Source organism: Psammomys obesus, unplaced genomic scaffold, assembly GCF_907164565.1.
Source record: "Psammomys obesus unplaced genomic scaffold, mPsaObe1.curated_primary_1811, whole genome shotgun sequence".
Lineage (NCBI taxonomy): Eukaryota > Metazoa > Chordata > Mammalia > Rodentia > Muridae > Psammomys > Psammomys obesus.
In genome coordinates, this window is record NW_026596039.1 from 10737339 (window position 1) to 10763550 (window position 26212).

Consider the following 26212-nt stretch of genomic DNA (forward strand, 5'->3'; position numbering starts at 1 on the left):
ACACACACACACACACACACACACACACACACACACACACACACACATGAGGATATTTTGTGATTCAAAAAGATGAAATGGTAAATTTTCACATAGACCTAACAATGCTGTGTGTGTACATGTGTGCACAGATACATGTCCATGAAGGTGCATGCAAAAACCATAACAGGGAGTCCTTCATCATTCTTTGCCTCATTGCCTGAAACAGAGCATCTCACTAAATCAGAAGCTCAGTGGTTGGCTGGCAAGCTTGTGAGTTCTCTGGCCTATCTCTGTCCCCCAATGTTGGGGTTATAAATTGGGGGTATAGTCCAGTTGATAGAGTGCATATCTAACATGTACAAAGCCTTGGGTTCTATTCCAGTACAGCATAGGGGGTGTGTTATCCCAGCATTTGCCAGGCATGAAGATCAAGGTCCCATCTCAAAGGTGTAGAGTCCCCTCAGGGCTGTTAATAAGAGCTCTGCTGTGGTGGGCATTCAGTAAAGCCTGATGGGGCAAATGATCATCCTGGTCCCTTTGCTGGATTAGGACTAGCATTCTTTTCTTTTTGTTTTGTTTTGTTTTTCTTTTTCAATACAGAGTTTCTCTGTGTAGCACTGGCTGTCCTGGAAATCACTCTGTAGACCAGGCTGGCCTCAGAATCAGAGCTCTACCTCTCTGTCTCTCTGCCTCTCTGCCTCTCTGCCTCTCTACCTCTCTGTCTCTCTGCCTCTCTGTCTCTCTGCCTCTCTGCCTCTGCCATTTCTTGGGTTTGCCAGACAATGGGATGCTTGGCTGCTTTCTATGGGTTAGATTATGTGCTAGATGTGTTTTCATCTACCATATAATTTGTTTTCTTTTTAATATCAACATAGAGGGTAGATAACACCCCCTCCCCCATCTCATAGATTTTCAAAGCACTGCATCCTTAAGTGAGTTGAGTCAGTGGCCGAGCTGCTCACATCTTCTGATTCCTGGTGCTACAGCCTAGCTACAAATCTGGCTCTTCCCAGATGTCGAAGAGGAGACAGGACTGCTCTGGGAGAAAAGTACAAAGAAATGAGAACAAACACCGAGAAGGTATAGAGGTCAGAGGGAGGCAGGGATGGTTGTCTGGGGGAGTCCACCACACACCTTGTTGATGAGAGCTGAGGCTCCCTAGCCATCGGATCTGGGAATATGTCCCGACTCAGTGGAGCTTGGCCGGCCAGAGCCGTTGGGTGGATTGTTGTCTGGCTGTTGTCTTCCACATTAAACATAATTGGCTGCAAATATCTACACCAGTGCAACACACATTGCTTGGCAATAATTCGGTTAAAACACATTTCTACTGAAGTGCAGTCAACAAGAAAAGAAAAAAAAAGCACACACAAACATAATGAACCATCATCAACCCGTATCTCTGCTGGGCTGTGACAGAGAGAGCTGTGATGGGAGAGATAGGAGGAAGAGCACTGAGTGGCCAGAGGCCCAGAGGGCTTTATGCCATGATCCAGCCTGAGTGGCTGGTGATCTGGCCTCTTAGAGTGGGGGATGGAGGGATCATACCTGCTCAGGTGGAGGGAATGAGTGGGACCACCCCGGGAGACCTCATGGCAGAGACTGCATGAGAGGGGAGAAAAGTCTGTGAGTATCTCCCTAAAGACAAGTGCAAGGCATGACGGTTAAGTGGGAAGGAAATAGAGCTTATGTATGTAAACCTGTGAGATCCTGTGTGGGGCACTCAGCCTCTCCCTGCCTCGATTCCTTGTGTGTGTGTGTGTGTGTGTGTGTGTGTGTGTGTGTGTGTGCTCACATAGACCAGAGAGCAACGTTAGTTGTCATTCCTGAGGAACCATGTACACTTTTTTAGACACAGATAGAAAACATAAATAAATTGAAGCTAATATCAAAGGCAAGTGAATGGTATGACCCCTCGAAGTCCCTGATTTCCAGGAAGTATAGATTTAGCAGGCCAAAGGTCCCCAAGGTGTCTGAGAGGAGTTATGAGGTCCATGGGCTTTTGACCTGTGCATCTACTTGGAGGGAACGTCACTGGCTCTCAGGAGAAGCTGAAAGCAAAAGGGAAAGACACAGGTACCCCATTAAGTATATAGCTATTTCTGTGACGTAAAACAAGGAAACCTGGGCTGGAGAGATGCTCAGTGGTTAAGAGCACTGTTCGCTCTTCCAAAGGACCCCAGGCTCAATTCTCAGCACCCGCAAGGCAGCTCACAACTGTCCGTAATGCCAATTCCAAGGGATCTGTCACCTTCACACTAATTAATGCACATATAATACAATTATATTTTATTATATAATATAATATAACATATTATATATAACAGGCGAACTTTCCTATTTCTATCTATCTTACAAAACTGGAAAGTTGACTATGCCTTGTGGAAGTTCTGCAACCATTCTCCTATCACAAGGATGCTACCAAGCCCAAGAGAAACCAAGTAGTGCCACAGTTTGGGGTTTCTTCTAGAACAAAGGATCCACCTTTCTCTTCGCTTTAGAGTCAATGCCTTCCAAGGATTAACTTAATGTTCACTAGAAGCCTGGTACAGCCTTAAAAAATGAAATAAAAACAAAAACCCTCTAATTTCATTATTGTTTTCTGACATTTTTATTGTTGTCTCAGCTTATTTTCAAATTTCTTTTCTTTCGTTCAGCAAACATTGAGCATGAAGAGACTGCTGATGTGCTACTGTAACTACTGGAGACTTAGTGCCATGAGTAGAGCTATCTATCCCCTGTCCCTGCCTAGAACCCCTGTCCTTGTAGGGAGCCAGACTCTGGTAGCTGGTAAGACTATGGGCAGAAAGGAGCCTCGCTCCAGAATGAACCAAAACCAGAGTCCCTCCCTCACTTATATGATGATCCTGAAGACTACTTCCTAAGCTTAGGTGCTATTTTCTGCAGTGCTGGAGACTGAGCCCAGGGCTTCCCGAATGCTAGACAAATACCTTACCAACTGAATATCTCCTTGGGTAAATTTTGATGTCTGTGATAGACATCAAGAGCCTTTCTTATTCCTCTCTGTATCTTACGTGTCTGTCTGCCATTGTCCTAGTGAGCTTTAACCGTCAATTTGATACATCTGGGAGAAAAGCCTTTGACTGAGGAATTGTCTAGATCAGACTGATTCATGGGCATGTCTTTGGGAGATTGTCTTGGTTATTACTTGATGCAGGAGGGCCCTGCCCATTGTGGGTGGCACCATCTCTAGGCAGTTGGTCCTGGACTGTATAAGAAATCTAACTAAGCATGAGCCTGGGAATGAGCAAGCCAGAGAGCAAGCACTGTTCCTCCTCAGTTTCTGCTTTAGATTCCTGCCTTGCATTCCTATCCTGATGATAGATTATAACCCAGAAACATGAGCCAAATAAACCCTTTCCTCCTCAAGTAGCTTTTGGTCACAGTACTTTACCCTGGCAACAGAGATCAACTCCAACAACCATTGAGAGCCTGAAAAGATGCTCACTCAACTATGTCAGAGTCTGTTAATAATGCTACTTTTAGTTCCAATAGAATGGGGATGTGACATTAGCCCAAATGGGGGCATCCCATTGGGGTCATTCCATAGATGGGCCACCTCTCATAGATCTTATGAGAACCAATGACTCCTGCTTCTGCTGAGGGGTTTGTGCCACCTGCTTAGCCTGACACTGTTCTCTGTAAGCCTGCCCTACCCAGAGCTCATCATTCCTAATGGACTAAAGGAGCTGGTGCCTTTAAATTCCACAGAAAAGGAAGAAAATGCACTTTAGTTTCAGTCCGTGTTCTCCATTAGACACCCTTCAGGTGTTAGCAATATTATGCCACAATTTCATTATCCATTAAAGCCAGGTAATAATAAGTACACAAAGGTATTTGGAGCCTATTGATGTTAATGAAAGAGATCAATCTAATTCAGAATGTGTGTGTGGAGAGCTCCTTGGAGATGGAATAGGCCCCAAGGTTAGCCTCTAATTGCCTCCTTGATGGTAGACCCCACCAGTACTCAATTTTGCATGACCGTCTTTATGACATACTTGGAATTTTGACACCCAGACTCACACTTCATACAGGAGCCCACTTTCCTCCCTTTCAAAGTCCTTCCTAACACCCCCAGTTCAGAAAAATGGAAAAGTTGGTGCCATTTAAGTGAGAGCCTTGCAGCAGGGTGGGGGCTTTGGGGATGAAGACTGTGGGTTGGGCTGGATTAACAAGCATTTGTGGTTCCCATATTCCTTGAGCACCCCTGGGAAGATTCTAGAGCTTAGGATTCCTCCCCCTCCTTCTCCTTGGAAGGCCATCCTGTCAAGCAAAAGCTGCACTCTCGTTACTGACCAAGGACTTCTGAAGAATACTAGAATGCCTTGGACCCTGAATTTGAAACATTCAGTGGAAATCTCAACAAGACACCCTGATCTAGAAAAGACATGAAGTCGTGATAGAAAAAGGCTTCTGTGTTTTCCAAATTCCTTTTTCATTTCCCCAGTACTATGTAATTTTGGGGGTAGGGGGCTGGCAAGTTCCTCACTCAGTGTGAGGGTGTCTTGATTAGCCCTTTCTATCCAAAATGGCTCCTCAACTTTCTCCCTACCTCTGCCCACTCCTGCAAGGTCATACAGAACTCGAATATCCATCCTGCTGTTTTCTGGGAACCAGAACCTCCCAAATGTATTGGAAGTAAACTCATCTCCCATGGCTGCTGGATTGGGTCCCAGGCTGTATACAAACATCCTTGCAGGCAGAAGGGCTTTGCCTTGGCCCCCTGTGGAATGTGGCTGGAGTCTAAAGCGGCAGTGGTGCCCTGAGATAAACAGTACGTGTCCCGGCACGAGTGGCTGTGATTGTGCTCGCTGGAGCTAACAGCATCCCGAGCATTTGATGCCAGATAAACAGTAGCCGAGTGTGTGTGTGAGCATGGCATGATCATGTGTTTTGAAGAGAATGTGGTCTCTCTTGCCCATTTCAGCTGTCCCCAGCTCTGTCTGGGACACGGCAGGTGATTAGATTAAGAGGAAGATGGTCCTTTGTTGTCAGGACACCAGCAAGGCCACTGTTGGCATTATTAGCACAGAGTTGGACTCCAAATACTGCAATACTGGCTGGGGGCTTTTGAATGACACCGGGATGCCTTGGATGCTAAACTCATAATCTCTTCTATGGTATAAGAGAACAATGAAGCCAGGCATGGGTACATGGCGATCACGGGAGAGGTGTGGAGGTTGAGAGATGGAAACCAGCAGGGTTCTGGAAGATGCAAGTTTTTCCAAAGTTGCAAGGTCACTTCTGAGTCCGGTTAATATGATCTGTGATTTTACTTGGGATTCTTTGGGCAATTGGTTCTAGAGAATCAGAGAATCCAGTGGAAGCCAGCCTTGCCAGGTAACCCACCTTAGCCCCCAGGGCAAAGACACCTTGGAGAAAACTTCCAGGCCATAAGATCAAAGGCACGCATCCCTGCCTCCAGCATGACGTGGTGGAAACATCATAATGGAAAAGAATGTGACAATGAAGAGGGCAAGGGAACTAGACCACAGTTCCTACAAGAAGGACTACCTCTCATGAAGTGGCTCGTACCTTCTATTCCAAAACAGACCCTACTGCTCTCAAAAACACAAGTCAACATTTAGGGGAACGGATGATATGCAATTGCAGAGAGAAGGGGGGAGGGAGAGAACACAAGGGCATTCACACACTCGTTCTCCTGTTTACTTGCTGCCTCTTGCCTTGGTCTGTCTCCGTGCAGTGTAGGTAATGAAGTGTGCAGCACTCCATGGAGTGCTTGGTAGGTGACTGGTTCCGCCTCGCACTGCCATCCCCTCACATTTCCCTTTAATGCTCTCCATTATTTGGGCTGCATTAATAATGTTTGCAGGCTGATATCTTTAAAATTAATGAAGTGTTTACTCTTAGCCAAGAAACCCATTGAAATTTTTAAAAAGTTTTCTTCCCCCTACTCTCTTTTTCTTAGTGAAAATGAGTGGATGAGAACTGAGGATGTGGTCAGTGGTGGAATGCTTGTCCAGCATGAGAGAGGCCCTTGTTCGAGCCCTAAGACCACAAAGCAAAGAAGAAAGAGAGGGGCGCACAATGAACAATTTGTTAAATTCTGAGTCAGGAAGAACTCAAGTCCAGAATCTCCTGTTCCATAAACATGTGTTGTGACAGGCTGCTAGCCAAGGGGTAGCCTCAAGGGAGGCTCAAACCCCAATGCTTTAAGGCTTGAGTATAACAGTATTTTTTTTCTGGAAAAACAAACACCTTTCAACCAGTGGAGGCCATTCATGCCATCAGGAACAGCTAATCCCACTCTGCTTCTTTTCATTTGCTCTAGTCTGGGCTGTAGGCAACTTCTCATTCCCAAGTCCTGTTTCTGAAAAAAATCCTTGTCAAGTGCACTCCGGATCTGTTTTCAGGCTCTATTTTTCCACTGGATTCATTCCTTGGCATGAATACCACTCTCCCACCCTGTCACAAACACCACCTTCACTCGGTGCCGTAGAGCAGGCCTCTCTGTTGGATCCTAGTGCTGTGAGTGTACGCGTGATGTGAACCTGCCCGTGACCGTGAGGATGGTTTGCCAGGAAAACTGGAGAAGCAGAAGCTCTGTAGGAAAAGCGGCAGGCGCCACTGTTCTCCCTGCAGACCGAAGACAGGCAGCTTTCCCTGGGAACAGTCTGGCCAAGAGCACTGCCACAGGAGCATCAGAGCATCAAAATGAAGATGTCCACGGCATGCCCTGGTCAGCAGTTGTTCCCTCTGACCCTGAAGCCACTAGTAGCTTGCTTGCTCTGTGTCTGTCTATCTGTCTATCTCTGTCTCTTTATCTATCCACCCATCTATTGCTTTTTTCTTTCTCTTGGCTCTCTTCCTTTCTTCTCTTTCTCTCTCTCTCCTTTCCCTTTCCTTCTTTTTTGGAAGTAGGGCCTTGTGTAGCCCAGGCTAGCCTCAAAGTCAATCCTGGCCTCCACCTTCCCAGTGCTGGTATCACAGCTGTATGTCACCATGCTTGGTTACATGGCCAGTGATCAACCCCAGGGATTCATGTAAGCTACGAACTGAGCTACATCCCCACCCGACCCATTGTCTCTGTGGGTCATGCAGATAACTATCGGCTCGTGCCTTCAGATGTTCAACTTAGTAACATGACCATTGTGTGCATCTGCTTCTAAAATTAATTGATAATTTTCTCAATTAAAAATGGGACAATTATGTTGATGAGACAGTTTTTGTTTTTTCCAATTCGTTGTAAAACTGATGGTGTGCAGATTGCTTCCGGCTTTATTCTCATGCCAATTAAAAATGATAATGTTTGTATAAGCCAAAAAGCTTGAAGACTTCTGCCGTGAGATGGTCAGATCTCTGGAATCTCTATACTATTCTCTCTGGTTCTCTAGTAGAAGATTACAGTTCTAGCTTGGTAGCTCCGGATCTCTGCTTGCAGATACCGGAGCACAGCCAGATGGGCAGAGCCATCGCAATACACTGATCTCGGGTGATAGTGAGGACATGTAATCAAGCAGATTCCGCAGCTTAACAGAGAAGGCCAAGGACTTCAGAGACACCAGTGATGGGTGGGAAGCAGAGCTTACATTAAACTGAATCTGTGCGAAGGCTCCAGCGCTGCTCTGCTGGATGCGGTAAGTGGAGGACACAGAAACAAGTTCCCACTCACTGTCATTCATAAATGCCGTTTTGTCATTCTCGATGTCTTTCTTATTCCTCAGGAAGCCCAGGTCTATGTCTTCCACTAAAAGTCAACAGAAACAATCAACTTCCTGAGAGAGAAATGGAGGCCAGCCTCACCCACTTTCCCAACTCCTGCCCCCCACACACAGTGTTACCAGTATTTGAGTTACAGAGTAGAGGTAGGGAAAAATATTCTTAATCTTTTACTAAACTATGAATTTAGAGTTTGGAGCCTGTTCTCCACGGTGTATGAAGCATGTCCTGTGACTTCTAGAACATTTTCAACGGTGATAGAGTGTTGATATTATAATAACAAATTACCAGCATGGTGAGTTATAACATTGTACCTTGGCTGAATTCTAGAAAAATCCGATGCAATGGAAGTTCTTTTGTTTGGTTGTTTGTTTTTTTTAATCCTTCTGCCTGCACCTCCAAAGTGCTGGGATTTCAAGCATGTGCAACCACATTCAGCTGAGGCTTATTTTTAAATAATCAATTATGTGTAAGAATAGAATAAAATAAACTGGGCAGTGGTGGCACATGCCTGTAATCCCAGCACTCTGGAAGGCAGGGGCCGGCAGATCTCTGCAAGTTCGAGAGGCCAGCCTGGGCTACAAAGTGAGTCCAGGACAGCCAGGGCTACACAGAAAAACCCTGTCTCAAACAAACAAACAAACAAACAAACAAACAGAATAAAATAGATATGAAATCATTATCATTTCATATATGTGTGCCCACACAGCATAGGTATTCCCGGCAGACTGTTTCTCTCATGGTTTATTTACCTGTGTGCAGAATACTATTAAAGGTGAGACTGCAGTTCTGGATATCAAAGGGAAAAGCAAACGTCTGCAAACTGCATGCAGAGACCACCTGTATGGGCTTGTGGTTTCTAATGGTTCCAGAAGAGTTCACATACACATAGGGAAGGTCAGGAGATCTTTCAAGGTCCACACTGTATGAGACACAAGAGAACCTGTCATGAAGAAGACCTTAGTCATTTCGAACATACGCTAAACTGACTATGAGGTGCTAGTAACCATGAGACCCAAAACTAGATTTAGAAAAAAAGGGGGGGAGGGATAAAATGATGTTTCCCATGAGATGATTCATCCTGAAAAGTGTACTCAGAAATGATAAGTATCATCAAGCAATTCATTTGCTGCAGCTACAGCATAAACAGTAACTCCAGGCACAGTAATCAAATCCATATCTTTTAAAAATATTTATTTTATTTTAAATTATATGTATATAGGGACGGTATGCACATATGAGAGTAGGTTCCCACAGAGACCAGAAGAAAAGCACCAGATTCTCAAGAGCTAAGTTACAGGACATTATGAGCTACCCAATGTAGGTGCTGGGACGTGAACCCCAGGTCCTCTGGAAAATCAATACAGACTCTTAACTATTCAATCACCTCTCCAGCCCCCAAATCTGTCAACTCATGGCCATTCCATCCTGAATATTCCTAATAGTATGACCCCAGTAACAGGAGAAAACAGAAGTATAACAACAGTGACTGGAAAGTAAATGGGCCTCGGCCTGAGCAGGCAAATCCATCTAAAGGCCACAGAAACACACCCCAGCACACTTACAACTCATTAATGATGATATCAGGTGCCCAGATGTCACTGAGAGGGAGAGAGATCTCTTGAATCTCATCGAACAGGCTAGAGTTCCAGGACAAAAACTCATCGTTCCAAACCTGTTAAGAGTAACCAAACAGGAAACACCAAAATTAGAAAGCTTAAGTGCACTGACATACGGAGGACTGACCCAGTCCATCAGCCCTGTGTTATGCTCTGTTGGGGGGAAGGAAACCCAGTCTATGGTTACATCCTTGCATGGACTCCAATAAGCCAGGCCTGATGCTGAGCCAGGGGACTACACCTAAGGGTGGTACTTTCTCTTAGAGAAGTCACATTTTGTGGCAGACCCTGACCAGGAACCCAGCATGCAGAGAGGGAAGAAGAATCATTTACCTCTCGGTACCACACGCTTGTTTTTAATTTTTGATTCCGTACATCCTGCAGAGCAAAAAAGAACATGCCCACGAAATCTCAGCACACCAGTTATCAAAGGCAAACGCAACCATCTGACAATTTAAGAAGGAGGAAAATCGAACCCAACCACTCGTGCTGATTTTGAAAACATTACCTAGCCTCCTTGACATCCGAGCAGTCTCAGTTCCTGCTTATCATGCACACCTGTGGCTTTGAATGTTGCTCTATTATCAGGGACAGAATAGCACTCTGACTGCACTTAACATTTTGAGTGATTTTCTAATCTCTTTTCCACTCTAATTAGTTACTCTGCCATTAATCAAAGTTAAAAAAAAAAAAAAGGTACGTAGGTCTTAGCCAATATTGAGCTGAAAAGATGAGACCAAGCTTCTATTTCTAATCAAGATATTATTCATAATCGTTCAATGAGAGCTAGCTGTGCTGACACACACAGCCATTTCTGTTAAGTTACTTTGTGTTTAAATTTGTCTGCTCGTGAAACAGACTGATGAGCTCAATATAGGTGAGGTATGCTTTCATGACAACAGGTGTCATTTCCCAGGTCTACAATAACTCAGTGATACTTTTTTACTTAAAATAATTATTTTATGTGTATGACTTTTGCCTTCTTGTATATCTGTGCACCATGTTCATGCCTGGTGTCCATGGAAGCCAGAAAAGGTCACTGGGCTCCATGAAATTGGAATTACAAATGACTATATTACACTGTCAGCTACACTTCAGGTGCTGGGATCAAGCCCAGATCCTCTGGAAGGACAGCCAGTGCTCTTAACCATTGAGCTACCTTCTTACCTTGGTGGCTTTTTTTCTCTTAACGATCCCCTGAAACAGCAGCAGCAGCAGTAACAACAACAATGAAAGCATCTTTACCAGCATGTTTCATATCTAACCCAATAAAAAAACATTTCAAAAATAAGATGCTCTTGGGGATTAAAAGAGAAGGGTTATTTCACACATATAGTATCTAACAAATATTAACAGTTAAAATGGATCATAAGCCTGAATGTTTAAGCTAAAACTAGAAAACTCTTAGACTCCTGTGACTTTGAAATAAGCGATGTTTTCTTAGGTATGAGAGCAGAAGCAATAGATGAAAAGTGGGGTTTTTATCAAAATTAAAAACTTTTGTATGAGACTGGGGAGTTGACTCAACAGTTAAGAGTGCTTGCTGCTCTTGCAGAGGACCTGAGTTTGGCTCCCACACCCACATCTGGCAGCCCACAGCTGCCTGTGACTTCAGTTGCAAGGACTCTGATGGCCTCCTCCGGCCTACATAAAGACATGCAAGCACACACACACACACACACATATAAAAATAAATATGAATACTCTAAGGCTGGAGAGATGGCTTAACAGCTCTCAGAACTTATTGTTCTTCCACCCAGCTCCAGGACCCAACACCTTCTTCTAGGCTCTGGGGAACTGTGTTACTGAATATATATGCAGACAAACACCCACACACTTCAAATAAAATTTAAATCTTTTAAGAATTGTAAAGGTAAACAAAGTTGGCAGCATTTAAATTGTATTATTCAAGAGAAAAAGAGAGCAAAGGCATAAATAATAAAATTAGAAAAAGTGAGGTATTATAACATTATTATTATTGTTGTTGTTATTGTGTGTGGTATGTTGTATTGTGTGGGCATGACACATGTGTTGAAGTCTGAGACAACTTTCTTACCTTCTACTGTGAGTTCTGGGAATAGAACAAGTGGTTTGACTCACTGAGCTGTCTCACTGGCCCCAAGACATTACAACACCTACCAAAGAAGCACTAACACTCATAAGAGACTCCATGAAGTTGGGCGCGGTGCCTCACACCTGTGAGAGGCAGGCAGATCTTTGTGATCTTTTGTGAGTTCGAGGCCACCCTGATCTACAAAAATGAATCCAAGACAGCCAAGGCTACATAGGGAAACCCTGTCTCAAAAAAAAAAAAAAAACAAGAAAGAGAGAGAAACTCCATGAACAATTAATGGCACACCAAAATAACCAAAAGGGCAGATAGGTGACTGGCTCTCAAAGTCTAACCACAAGCTCATCAGAACCTACTCAGAGTGGAACTTGGTGATCCACTCCTTTGGTCCCATCACTTGGGAGGTAGAGCCAGGAGGAGCCAATATTCAAAATCATCCTCAGCCTTGTCAGTAGCTTAAGGCTATGCTAAAGCATGTGAAATGCTGTCTTTAAAACCTAATCAGGGAAATGGAGAGATAGCTTAGTGATTAAGAGTGCTCGCTCTTTCTTGGAGACTGAGCTGCCATGGCCACAGGGGAAAATAATGCAGCCAGTCCTGATGTGACCTGATAGGCTAGGGTCAGATGGAAGGGAAGGAGGACCTCCCCTGTCAGTGAACTGGAGAAGGAGCATGGGAGGAGAAGAGGGAGAGAGGGAGGGTGGGATTGGGAGAAGATGAGGGAAGCTACAGCTGGGATACAAAGTGAATAAATTATAATAAATAATTTTTTTAAAAAAAGAGTGCTCTTGCTGATGATCTGAGTTTGGTTCCTTCTGTCTCCATCTCCCAAGTAGTGCTGCATCAAGCAGTCAGCACTATGCCCAGTTAGTTTATGCCAGAGTAAGGAAAAAAACCCAGGGCTTCATGCACACTAAGCAAGCACTCACCAGCTGAGCTACCACCCAAGCCCAAAGGAAACACAATAATCTTTTTAGATTAAAAATGTCCTCTTTTTGCAGTCAAGAAAGTGAGTTGCTACTGAATATGCATTTCTAGATACAGTGGAAAAGAAGAAAGAGTGAGCAGACAAGGAGCCCTGTTTTCCAGGCTCAACAAAGGCTGCTTTGAACTCCCTGATTCTACAGATTTTTATGGACTTTAAATAGATGCTTGAAAGAAGCAGGTTTTAAAGTGGTATGCAAAGTGAAAAGATTGAATTCACAAATATTTCCCCAAGGAACAGCTTGTAGATGGACCAGTGGGAACCCCCAGCCAAGATTGGCTCAGCAGGGGTTCTGGTTTGTTTGTTTGTTTTTTTTTAAGTCTTCTATTAAGAGTCCAAGATTAGGGTGTGCCACTCACTTCACTTCTTTGGGAAATGTATGACCATGGTGATTATGGAATAGATCATGCCTTATTCAAGGCCAACTACTGCTAGATTTAGTTACAATCAATGAGCTTTGCCTACAAGTATGTAGTTTTCAAAAGTCCAAAATGCAGTATATATTAATGGGAAACATAGCCTTTAACTGTGCTTTCACAGGAATACTTTTTTTTTTAACTTTAAAATTACATTCATGTCTGTGTGTCTGTGTGCATGCACACACATGCCATAGTGAGGGTAGAGGTCAGAGGACAATCTGAAGCCTGAGTTTTCTCCTTCTTCTATGTAGGTTCTGAGGATGGAGCCCAGTTCCTGAGGCTTGGAGTCAAGCTCCTTTACCTGCTGAGAATCTCACAGGCCTATTACCTTCATTTCAGACTCCATTGTTTACTGATTTCTGTCACTGTCATAGCACCCTATAAACATCTCACATGGATCCTGATGACTCAGAAAAGGGCCTCTCTCCTTTCTGCTATAACTTGATTCAACTGACTCTGGTTGTCAGCCATGTTGATACTCTCACTCGTTTTCCTCTTCTTGCCTATTGCTTTTCTGTTTTACACCTACAAATGATGCTTATACGTTTTTTTTGTGTGGGTCCTAGAATCTTAGGGTAATGATTACGAAGAGTCATCATTCAGTCCTAAAGAATTCAATGTCAAAAAGCAGTTTGAGGCTAAAAGTAACAATCTTATTTCTTTCTTTTTTTTGTCATAGAAACAAGTTTCCCAATGCCAGCTGGTGAACGTAATTTGGTTCTCTGGTGGCATTATTCACAGCTCTTCCTACAGTGTGCCTCTCTTTTTTTCTTTAGATACCTTCCATCTTGCTTGTTAAAAGCAAAGGATATTTCCGAGAATTGGAATTCATTAGTCTTCCTAACAGAGGGAGTCTATTTAGATCTAAATTGGTGGTTAGCAAATATACAGATAATTCCCTCACATTCTTATTTATCTTCCCTAGTTCCGGAGACTATGGAAACAGATGCCTCAACGTCTGGCTGGGAGGCTCCAGTCAATGGACTGGAATACAAAGGTATCCGGCGTTTGGAATTGACAAAACTCAATAGAAACAAATTGAAACTCTTCACTGTTGAGTAGATTATCTCTATAATCAGATTTCCCTAAGGTACTCATAATACTCAGAAATTCGAAGACAAGACTGTAGGCTTTTCCATAAACAAAACAGGAGGCAAAACAAGAGAAGGGAGATGAGGTCCTGTGGTGGGAGCCAGGCTGAGAGTTCCTCATTCAGACATAGTTGCCAGCAGTACAGCTGCCGGCAGAGGCATCCAACAAATCTGAGGAGTTTGCTGTTCACAGCGGGAGCATCCTACTCTGGACAGAATCTGTGAGTGACTTTATCAGGTCCTTCAGAACAGTTCTTGGGCTGCAACTAACTTCATCTAGCTCATCTCAATAGAATAGTGACATTTGTAAAGGGTCTCTGGAGTGACCTACTCATCAATACAGATAATCTTAGAATTAGTGGGTTGTTTTTTTTTTTTTGTTTGTTTGTTTTTTTATAACTCACTAACTATTTTACAGTACTGATCTAGCGGCTTGGAAGTAAAATATATTGCAATGCATGTGGTGGGGAATAGAATACAAGCAACAAAGTTTTTCCATCAAGAACCTTATAACAAATTAGGGAATGTGACTTTTGGTTGCAGTTGTCTCTTGAAAGAGGGTCTCATGGACCCCCAACTCCTTATATAGCTGAGATGGCTTTGAATTCTTCACCTTCCAGTTTCTACCTTTCAAATGCTGGCTTTACAGCTGTGCTTGACCACACATGGCAGAAATAGGAAATTCACCAAATGACTATGCCCAGTGGGAATCACAGACTCAAGCCATGTGTAGTGGCACATATCTGTAATCCCAGCACTTGGGAGGTAAGGGTAAAAGCATCAGGAGTTCAAGGTCAGCCTTGGCTTCATCGTGAATTTGGAAGATAGCCTGTGCTATCTGAGACCTTTTCTCAAAACAAACAAACAAACAAACAAACAAAACAACAACAAAAATCTACATAGATTTAGATGGATTGAAAGGAAAGAGACATCATTGTTACCTTGGAGAGCTGAGATTTGAAGGACTACAATATTCTGCAGATGAGAAATGAAGAGGAGGATGTGTGGCAAAGGAAATAGAATGAAAGGCATACAGCAGCAAGAAACGAGGTGCCCAGGTTCCTTGAAATACTGAGAAATACAAGGCAAGGTAACGCCGTACAGAGGGGGCAAACTAGAAGAGTAAGAACTTTCCAGATATCTAAAAGGAAAATCACTATATCCAAGTGAGATGCAGTGACCCATGCGATGAGGGCCACCCAGAGCTCAAAGGGGTGGGTGGTGGCTGGACAGACAGCTCCATCAGGAAAACTCTGGCCCTGTTGTGGTGTAGTGTTTGTTAAACTTGACACAGACTTGGACATGAGAAATCTCAACCGAGGAAATGCCCCCATCAGATTGGTCTGTGGGCATGTTCGGGATGTGTTTTCTTAATTGTGAATGGATGAAGGGGTCCAGCCCACTGTGAGTGGGGAAGGCAGGCCTGGGCTGTATAAGAAAGATAACTGAGCTGGTCATGGTGGTGGACATCTTTACTCTCAGCACTGGGAGGCAGAGCCTGGTCCACATAGTAAGTTTCAGAATGAACACCGCTGTGTAGAGATACACTATTTAAAAGAGAGAGAGAGAAAGAAAATGATGGCAGTTAAGAACACTGGCTGCTCTTATAGAGGAATTTGTTTCAATTCCCAGCACCCACATGGTAGCTTACAACTGTCTGTAACTCTAGCTCTAGAAGATCTAACACCCTCAAACAGATATCCATGCAGGAAAAACAATTCACATAAAATAAAAATAAATAAATCATTTTTTAAAAAGGAAAAAAGAAGAAAGAAAAGAGAAAAAGAAAGAAAAAAGAAAGAAGGGAGGAAAAAGAAAGGAAGAAGGAAAGAAAGAATGGAAGAAGGAAGGAAGGAAGGAAGGAAGGAAGAAAGAAAGAAAGAAAGAAAGAAAGAAAGAAAGAAAGAAAGAAAGAAAGAAAAGAAACTTGTAAGCCAAACAAACCGTTTCCTCCCCGGGTTGTTTTTCATTGATGTTTTATCACAGCAACAAAAAGCAAACTAGGACACTTGTGAACATAAAGACCTGAGTTCAATCCCCACAGCCTATGTTACCCACCCTCTCCAAAAATGCTGGAAGCTGTGGTTCATACTTGTAATTCAAGAGCTAAGGAGGCAGTGACATGTGGATTCCTGGGCTCACCGAGGAGCTAGCCTAGCCTACCTGAGGAGTTCCAGATAAGTGAGAGACTCTGTTTTAAAGAGAAAACAAAGTGGACAGCACCTGAGGACTAAAAGCTGAGGGGCGTGTGGTGTGAGATGGCTCAGTGGCTAACGATGCTTGCCACAAAGCCTGACAACCTGAGCTCAATCCCTGGGACCCACAGAGCAGAAGGAAAGAACCGACTCCCACTTGCACATTGTAGCACACACACACACACAAACACACACACACACACAAACACACACACACACACACACACACACAGAAAGAGAGAGAGAGATAGAGAGAGAGAGAGGCAGAGTAAAAAAATAAAAATATAATTAAAAAGCAAACAAACAAGAATGGCAGTGAGGTTGCACTCTGGTTTCCATGTGTGTCCACAGCATCCACCCACAGATTAGCATGCATGAACGTGCCTGAACACATACACATGTAAAACAAAATTCATTCTACCTAATTATGAGATCTGTGTAACCTAGTCTAGTAACAAATAATTATACTTTACAAACCCCCTGTGGGTGTCTTCAGAAAACTAATAATGTTTTCTTTTACCTACAATAAATGGCTTTACTAATTAATATGATTTTACTTAATTTTACCAAGCAGAAAGAGAGAAATTTTAAAAGTTCAGGTTGATATGCTTGTTCCGAAGGAAAATATTAATATAAAGACCTTACTTCTTTTTTACATTCATCTCCAAGTAAGCCTATGAAAGAAAGGTGAGTGACTCCACTTTATCATAATCAATATGAAATCAAAAGAAGAAGGCTAAGAAAACATCTGAGAGTCATCCTGAACCCTTCACAGAGCTCATGGGGTTTCGCATGGCATAGCTCTGACTGTGTGCCATTTGTTTGTTGAGACCTAATTTCTTGCTGTCTCTCAGGCAGGCTTCACACTCACAGCAATCCTCCTGCCTCGGCCTCCCAAGTGCTGTGATCACAGGCATATACCACTATGGTTCTCATATGTCTTTATTCAAATCCTGTTTACCACTAGACTCTGGGAAGTAGGATGCAGGAAGCAGGGTGAGGAATACTATCTCCTCCAGCCAGCTGAAGCACCAGCGACACAAATTAAGTCTCCAAGATTCCAGTTCAATATCCAATTAAAAAGAGACTTTTAAAAAGAGACCTTAAAGGAGTTATCTATCAGAAGTGTGTGATACCCCTTTTTGTGTAGGAATGGCTCCTGGCATTAAGTTAAACAATACTATCTAAGATCATCATCAGTACTTTCACTAGCTGTTGGAAAGTCAAACTGAGAAACATGAAATTTAAGGGCTGGAGGGATGGCTCAGAGGTTAAGAGCAAGGGCTGTTCTTTCAGAGGACCTGGGTTAGACTACCAGTACCCACTGGTGTAAGTGAGTACTGGCATACAAACATAAGTGTCTATAACCCCAGTTCCAGGGGATCTAATACTCTCTGCTGGCCTCCACAGGCACCAGACATGCAGGTGGTGCACAGACACACACAAAGACAAACCACTTATACACATAAAATAAAAACAGATCTGAAAAAAGAAAAAGAGAGAAAATAAGGAAAATGAAATTTGTTGTTGAATGGAGGAATTTGGAGAATACCATTTATTGATTACTGATTAGTTGACTGATAGATCTTGTGTTTCTTAGGTTGACACTAAACTTGCCATGTATCTAAGACTGGCCCAGAATTCCTGATGCTCTTGTTTCTAGTTCCAGAGTGTTAGGATTACAGCATGTACCACCATGCCTATAATACTAGCACTTAGGAGGCTGATGGTGGATATCTGCCACCAGTTCCTGGCTAGTCTGGGCTATATAGTGAGCTTCATGTGGGCCTGGGCTACACAGCAAGATGCTATCTCCAAAAAATAAAAATAAAAATCTAAAAATCTGTTGTGATTTCTGTAATTCATGGCGTCACTGAAATCTCAACCAGATGTGATGGTACATGCCTGTAATCCCAACACTTGGGAGATAGAGGCAGAAGAATTGTGAAGGTTATCCTTAGCTACATAGTGAGTTCTTCGCTAGCCTGACCTGCATGAGACCCTATTTCAAATAACTGAAACAAAATATTAAAAACACTTAAATGTTTTATTTAAAAACACTAAATTAAAAGCACTAAAATGTTTTTATTTTTTTAATAATATGTATTTAAAATATGAGTTACTGAGATAGGAAAGGATATTTGGAACAGAGGAATAAAAATGGTATTATTGAAACAAACAGTAGCATAATGTTGGCAAATGCACAAGATAATAACTTAAATTGAAATAGATTTTTTTTTTTTTTTTTTTAGGGGCTTGAGAGATGGCTCAGCAGTTAAGAACACTGGCTGTGCTTCCAAATGTCCTGAGTTCAATTCCCAGCACTCACATGGTGGCTCCCAACCATCTATGGTGAGACTGATGCCCTCTTCTGGTACACAGACACACATTCAGGCAGAGTGCTGTATAAATAATAAATAAATCTTGAAAGAAAGAAATACTTTTTGAAACCAGTAAGAAAAAAAGCAGGAGCAACGACCTAGAATACTACCGAGCCACAAAAGAGAATGAACTGTCATTATGCACAGCGGGGGAGCCTTAGAGATGTGACATGAAGGGACAGTTATTCTGTGGCTGCCACATCCACTGTCTCTTTGTAATGGACTAAATAAACTTGATAGAGCGAGACAGACGGACAGACAGGCAGACAGACAGACAGAGAGAAAACTTAGCTTAAAAAAGAGAGTGAAATGAACAAAGTCTGGCTAGATGTGGTGGTTTATGACTGTAATCTCAATACTTGGGAAGCTGAGACAGGAGGATTTGCTAAAGTAACTTGAGCTACATATTGAGACTCTCTTTCAAAACAAAAACAAAGAAACAAAAAGTATCAAAGGTCAAAGATTATGTATATGTGGTTCCATGTTTATGATTTTCTTGAAGAAGATAAAGGTTGAGAGTAGAGTTGAGGACACAGCTCAGCGGGTAAGGCACTTGTTACGGAAAAGTGACGATCTGACTTGCGACCCCAGAACCCACACAAAGCCAGACACATTAGCAACAACTGTAATCGCATTTTTTCTACAGTGAGATGGAGGCAGAGAGAGGCAAATTCCCAAAAGCCCAAGGACCAGAAATGAACAACAGAGAAACCCTGTCTCATACACGGTGGAAGATAAGGGCCAGGACCCACGGTTATCCTCTGACCTCTCTCCATGTTGCTGTGGCATGCATGCATCTTCACACACACACCTTGTGGTCAGTTCAATGGGTGACCTAGGTGTGAAAGGAGATAGGGGTATCAGAAATAGCACCAGAGAGCCCTGGGGTGGTTTGGTGCAGCCATACAAAAGTGAACCACCAAGGTTTACATACTAAGTGTCCTCCAAAGGACAGGGTGTGTGCTGCCAAGTTTTATGCCAACTTGACACAACCTAGAGTCATCTTGGAAGAAGGAAACGTGAGACTATGCCTCCATAATATTGACTGTAGGCAAATCTGTAGGGTATTTTCTTGATTGATGATTGATGTGGGAGGTTCCAGCCTACCATTAGTGGGGCCACCCCTAGACAGGGGTCCTGGGTTCTATAAGAAAGCAGGTTGAAGGAGACATGAGGAGCAAGCCAGTGAGCAGCATTCCTTCATGGCTCCTGCATCAGCTCCTGCCTCCAGGTTTCTGCCCTGCTTGAGTTCCTGTCCTGACTTCCTTCAATGTTGGAGTAGCTGGCAGCTGTAAGATGATATAAACCCTTTCCCCTCTAAGATGCTTTTGGTCATAGTGTTTTATTGCAGCAATAGGAGTCCCAACTAAGATAACTTGTTAAAGGCTAGGTCAGCAGCATCGTGCTATTAGAAGGTCATTAAACCTTTAAAAGTTGGTGCCTGGTGAGGGCTCTCTTCCTCACGGGGCTATGCCAGTGAAGGGGACCTGGACCCTCCTGCTCTTCTCCATGTGAGGTGAGTGGCTTTTCTCCATGCTGTGCTCCTGTTGTATGTGCTGCTGAAGGCCCCAAAGCAATGAAACTCACTAGCCAAGGAATGGAATCTCCTACAACATGAGCTAAAATAAAACTTTATGAGTTTTTGTTTGCTTGTTTGTTTGTTTGTTTTTTGAGACAGGGTCTCAAACAAATCCTTTTTATCCTCAGTAAACTGCCTAGGAAATTCCTTTATAAATTCATGACAACCAAGGCAGAGGGGTTTTTGTCTGTTTTTCAAACTTCAGACAGCAAGTCAGCATGCCCTCTCCTACTGGGTAAGTGCTAACCGCAGCTATGACCCCAGACTAAGATGTCTATTTTAATATGTCATTATCATTAACAATGGAAAAGATAAGTAAGTCAACTTCATCTCCAAAAATTCTACCTAGTACCAGAAGTTCAACCAGTCTCAGGAATAGAACTGTCCAGGCTTCTGCATAAAGCACAGAGGAGAGCAAGAAGTTGGCTTTGGAGATAAACGCCTGTGATCCCAAGTGCCCAGAAATCCAGTGCCATCCTTAACAACATAGTGAATCTGGGGCCAGCCTGGGCTACATGAGACCTGTCTAAATCAATCAATCTTTCAATCAGCCAATCAATCCAGACAAGAGCAGGCAAGGGCAGGTCGTCCTTACCACATCCAATACAGCATGGACACAAAGGTCCAGGTAGACAGTGGTGGCCTCAGCCCAGCTGTAAACTGGTCTGACCTCCTTGTGGTACTGTTGTAAGAGTTTCCTGGTGAGACGGTGGAGAGAGGCATTCCCAGGGTGAGGTGTCGCCGTGCTGAGGATACCTAGAAGAAGAAAGCCGTTGCTGTGAAGATGAAGATGATGAGCAGCTGTTGGGCACTGTCGACTGTCTGGGGCATGCATGGTGGCTCTTTGTGAGAGAGTCAGCTGGCTCTGATCTGGGTAAGTCCACAGCCAGCTGGTGGGCTCGTCAGCAGACACCTAAAGTGCCCTTCGATGGCTGGTCTCAGTGGTTTTTAACCTTAACTGAGGAATTGCCGCCACCAGACTGGTTTGCGAGCGTGCCTGTGATGCCTAAGGGTGCAGTCCATTGAGGGTAGTATCATCTTCGGGCAGGTAGGTCTCAGCCACATAGGAAAAAAGCAACTGATCTAGAGACTTCGAGCAGGCTGGGAAGTCATGTTTCTCTTGTGTCATCTGCTTCTGTTCATGCTTCTAGGTTATCGTCTTAAGTTCTTGCCTTGCCTTTTCTTGATCATGAACCATAATCTGTGAGATGAACAAACTGCTTTTTGTCACAGCAGCAGGAAAACGAAAGGGGACATGCCCTCAAAAGAGACTGAATTGTAAAGATACATAAATTGTGTTCATCTCCAGCAATGCCAACTGTGCCCACCACAGCCCCGTTTCACAATGGCCATGCGGAGACAGAATTCTCTCTCTACTCATGTAACATACTCTTGTTGGTATGATGAAAAAACTCACCTACACCTTAGTCCAAACTTAACCCCCACATTGGTTTGTGTATGTGAGTGTGGGCAGTTGAATGCACCCACGTGGAGGACACTGGGTATCCAGATCTATTACTCTTAGACTTAACTCCCTCAACATAAGACCTTTCACTCAACATGGAGCGAGACTAGCAACCAGCCAGCCCATGCAATGCTCATGTGTTTGTTCCCTGTAGTGCCAGAGTTACAGGAGCATACACACCCATGCCCAGATTTTTTTCATGGATCCTGGGGATTCGAACTCAGGTACTCATGCTTTCGAAACAAAACACTCTTATCCACTGAGCCAACTCCCCAGGCCTGTTTTGTTTTTTCTTCTTTTTCTTTTGATTTCTCACATGTAATGGACAATCCATTGACCCCAAAGATCTGCATGGATTTCCACATAATGGAATTAATGAGACTTCAATTCATGCTTTTTTGTTTGTTTGTTTCCGTTGAAAAATCTATTTTCTCACACCGCCTTTGAATAAAATGCGCTTGTCAGAAAATGAGATCTTTGCTTTGGGAAAACTCTCCCTGGTTTCAGGAAACAATCATTTCCTCTGGCCCAGGAATCTTGATTTGTTAGAGGAGTCATGATTGGTGTCGAGGCAGGAGAGAGCAAGCAAGAGAAACAAACACCAGGGATTGCAAGTGACAGATTTGTGAGGGCTCTCTCTGAATTGCAAAAAGATATTTTGTTCAGAGGCTTTGCCAGCCCTTGGGGGATTTTAGGCTTCGATAAGTCATTGGGCTGAAGCCACTTGCACACCTCCTGACACTGTGCGAGATGAAAGCTATCTGCAGTGTCCTGCGTGCGTTTTGATGAGCTCCTGAAGGTCTGAGGGATCCAGTAGGAAACGGAATGAGATCACTTCTGCAGCAATCCTGTTTGGAACCGTGTCTTTATGAATGCGGTCACGTCACCTGCCACCAGAAGCAGCAATTTCTATGAGTTATCAATGTCTGGGGAGCGCAGACCCAAACTACGCTAACGACCGTGGTAGATGCTGGCATTGCCCTCCCACGCTGGTGGCCGGCAGCGGAAGATCTGCAGCAGCGGAAGATCTGCTTTCATTACCGTCAGAACTGCGAACCTAATGAGCGTTTTAACTCCGTGACTGTTCACTCACGGAGAAGCTCAGGACAGAAGCAGCTGTTCAAGCATCTAAGATGGCTTGCACGGAACACACCGTTTTTAAGGAGTTGTGTGTGTGGGTGTGTGTGTGTGAATTGTTATTGTCAAAACATGTGGTGTGACTCTCTACCTGAGAACATTTCTCACTGTTGTACCACAGGGAGGGGAAGTCAGGAACATCAAACCTGGCTGGCCCCGCCATCTACCTGCAAAGTTTGCTCTGGGCAGCAGCTTTTTTTAGGCTCTCTTGGGGACTCCCAATTCAAGTCTCAGTTGGAGAAATCCTGAAACGGGCACGACTCAGCACAGGAAACCGAGATGGAATTAAAATATAATGCTGAGGGATGAAGGTGTGCTCCCTGCCCCCTCTGCTCATAACAACTCAAATCTCTCTTATCTAGGAAATGATCCGTAGGTCTCCTGTGGATAGAACCATGCTTTCTAGAATGTGTCAAAAGCCTTAGGTAAAAAGGGAAAGTTCTGGAAGTTAGGACTAGGAACAAAGGAGAAAAATAAAATAAAACAAAAACAAAACAAATGGAAGAAAGCTCACATGGATGCAAAGAGAACAGGGTTCTGGCATAAGCTGGGAGGAAATAATAAATTGCATTTCTACTATGAATGCAAATTTGCCAGAGGAGAAAGATCAATTACAGGAGAGAGATTAAGGATTTAAGTGACCATTAATTAGCAGCAAATGATGCCCCCTTGAAAGCTAGTGTGACATTCACACAAGCACTAAATGACTCACTGTTCCGAGCTGTTTCCACAGACACTGATGGAAGCTATCAGCAGGCTCAGGAGAGACTCCTGGTCAACACTGCTTCCTTGGCTGTGATAACCAGCTTCCGTTAAGTCACGAGTACTGCTTCTATAGAGCAGAATGTGTAAGGGAATGAGCTACAGAGTATCTGCAGGTGACGAGATTTAAAATGACAATAAGAATAGAAAGGCAGGCACGGTGGCACATGCCTGCAGCTATTGAGGTGGTGAATCACAAATCCAAGGCCAGCCTGGACTACCTACTGAGTCACAGGCCAGCCCAGACTAGACACTGAATCCCTATCTCAAAAACAGTAACAACAACAACAAAACCATTCTTTCTTCTTCACTAGTTCTTTTTGTTTGGGTTTGGTTTGGGGTGGGGTGTAAGGATGGCACAGTTACTCCACATTCAGTGAGGTTACATCTGCCCAGGGCCGTAGCTTACAAATGAAGGGGCTGGTGCTGAAGCACAGCTGGTCTGCATTCACAGAACAACCTCATAGATGTGACACTATAGTGACCCGGCTGTCTGCAAATAGTTACCAGCACTGAGTATGCCGTTGGAGGGAAACCAAATACGCTGCTCACAGTGTCCATTACTGAGGAGAAACAGCCAGTGGTCTTTTCAGAGCTTTTGCTACTGGGTTGATAATATCTTCATTGGTGTTACAGATTACACTTCCATGGTCTGACCTTCACAACTATTCTGAATCAACTTAAGGGTCTGGGAGTGAGGATCAGTGGGTAGAGTTCTTGCCTAGCATGCATGAAAGCCGGGGTTCCATGCCCAGCCCCACATAAACTGGGCTAGGTGATGCCGCCTATAATCTAGATTTTGAGAGGTTCAGCTACACAGGAAGACGGAGGCTAGCCTGGCTTACACAAGGCCCTCAAGAATGAATTGACTTATGTGGGTCTTGTGGCTAGTGAGCAGAGAGGGTGGAGGTGGATGAGCCTTGTCTCTAGCACCAAAAAAAAAAAAAAAAAAAAAAAAAAAAAAAAAAAAATCAGTTCCGATATTTACAAGCCAATTCTGTATTACTTTAGTAAAACGCCAGATTTCTTTGCCATGAATGTCCCCAGTGTGATTCATGAGGAGGCTTCTGTCACTAGACCTGTTAAAACAGAGCTCTTGCCTCACTCAGAATCAAACATGAGTACAAAACATCACAGGAAAAAGCTAGCAACAAGAATTTCCTGAGTCTTCTTGATGTTACTTTTCTATTTTATCTTAGTTTCATGTTGATAGTTATTTTCTGCCAAGAAATCCATTTGGCATTAATGAAACTTCCTGTCTTTTACTCTTATAATTAAGATGGGCTTTTATCCTTGAAGTTTAATGTCTAGGATTTTTGTGGCTATTTTTCTTTTCTACCAAATTAAAAAAAAAAAATCATTGCAGACATTTTCTTTCTTTGTAAATTTCCAGCTTTCTAGCTACCAAATTTCCCTTATTTGCCTCCAGAACTTAACTGACTCATCCTGCTTGCAGTTGCATTTTAAACTTTGAGAATTCAGACCCAAGCCCCAAGGAGAAAACTCAAAGGGATAGGATGTAAGGGAGAAGATGAAAGAAAATAGTGGGTTAGGAATACCAACAGAAATAGTTTTCCATCTCTCTTTTTAAGCACAACTGGGGTATAGGAAAAGACACAGTTACAGATTAAAGTATGGGTTTTAAGAAAAAAAAGAGTGATACATAATACCCAGGTGTGGGTATGGGCCACCCATAGATTCTTGATTTATACACATTTAAAAAAAATCACTTGCATCCTAACTAAATTAAATTCAGTATAGTTAATGCCACCGTGGAAGTATAATTCCTTACATTAAAACACATATACTCTCTAAAGTATTTCAAGGGAAATCATATACTCAAAACTTGCACGCTTTTGTAGCTGCCTTTAGCAAGAAACTGAGCACTTCTATAGTTTCTGTAAAGCTGAATACAAAGACGATGAAATCAAAGTGATACACAGCTGGGACAAATCCGTGGGACTCTTCCTCTGCTCTGCTAAGGGCTTAGAATACAGCCCAGGCTAGCTGGGATCCTAAAACATGTTATGCATACATATCCGAAAGAGACTGCCCCCAAATTGATCTATGTTGTGCTGTCACAGAGAGCTGGATTTCTTCCGAAGTGAAGCTCTTTTTGCCAATCATAACATTTTGGAATAAGTGTTTACCTGTGTAAAAAGCCCCAGTGAATGATGCTGTGCAGCCGTGTGTGATTGTAGTTGGGCCAGGAGAGTGGGTGGGGGCACACCTCACTGGGCTACTGCAAGTCTTCAGAGGACTAGCATTTAACAGATCGTGAATGCAAAGGAACAGATCTCAGTGTTCCCAGCACAGTGTGGACACCCCACGCTCAGAGCTAAGACACGGGGCTAGGCAGAATCATTAACAAGACTTACCTACCGCAGCCACCAGGAGGCAGGACCACAGCAGAATCATGGCACTTGACACTTGTTCTGGGGCGGGTGCTGGAGAAGAGCAGCCACCTCTGGCGCAGGGCTCCTCAATCTGGCGTCACTCGGCACCCCTCCACCTTGTTCTTCTGTTAGCTCACTTGTGGTGACCTTGGTGCTATTTTGTAAACATGCAACTGAACAAGGCACACACAGCATCACACAGAGATTTGGAGATTGATGACTTCGTGAACCCCACCAGTTTCTCCATTTGGCTGTGTCCTAGGATGTCGGCCAACAGTCCATCTCCCTTCCAGGAGACGGCTAAGTGAATAATGCAATAGAAGAGGAGCCCCCGAGGAGAGGAAATTCCAAGCTAATATGATTTCCTTTACAGCCTTTACCTAAGGCAATGTTCTTGCTGGCATTCAGGACCCTAATTTCATTAATAAT

The 26212-nt window shown here is 43.4% G+C and overlaps 1 protein-coding gene across 1 annotated transcript in view; it reads right to left on the reverse strand.

Annotated features, from left to right (window-relative positions):
- Htr3b (5-hydroxytryptamine receptor 3B) overlaps nucleotides 1–25811 on the reverse strand; it is a 27898-nt gene extending 2087 nt beyond the window's left edge. Inside the window, exons 1-6 of the mRNA XM_055622390.1 lie at nucleotides 25766–25811; nucleotides 20619–20779; nucleotides 9636–9680; nucleotides 9249–9358; nucleotides 8436–8605; nucleotides 7554–7711 (exon numbers count right to left, since the gene is read on the reverse strand). Coding sequence (XP_055478365.1) covers nucleotides 7554–7711; nucleotides 8436–8605; nucleotides 9249–9358; nucleotides 9636–9680; nucleotides 20619–20779; nucleotides 25766–25805 — 684 coding nt within the window. The 5' untranslated portion in view covers nucleotides 25806–25811. The remainder of the gene's footprint in view (nucleotides 1–7553; nucleotides 7712–8435; nucleotides 8606–9248; nucleotides 9359–9635; nucleotides 9681–20618; nucleotides 20780–25765) is intronic.
- Nucleotides 25812–26212: the final 401 nt, after the last annotated feature.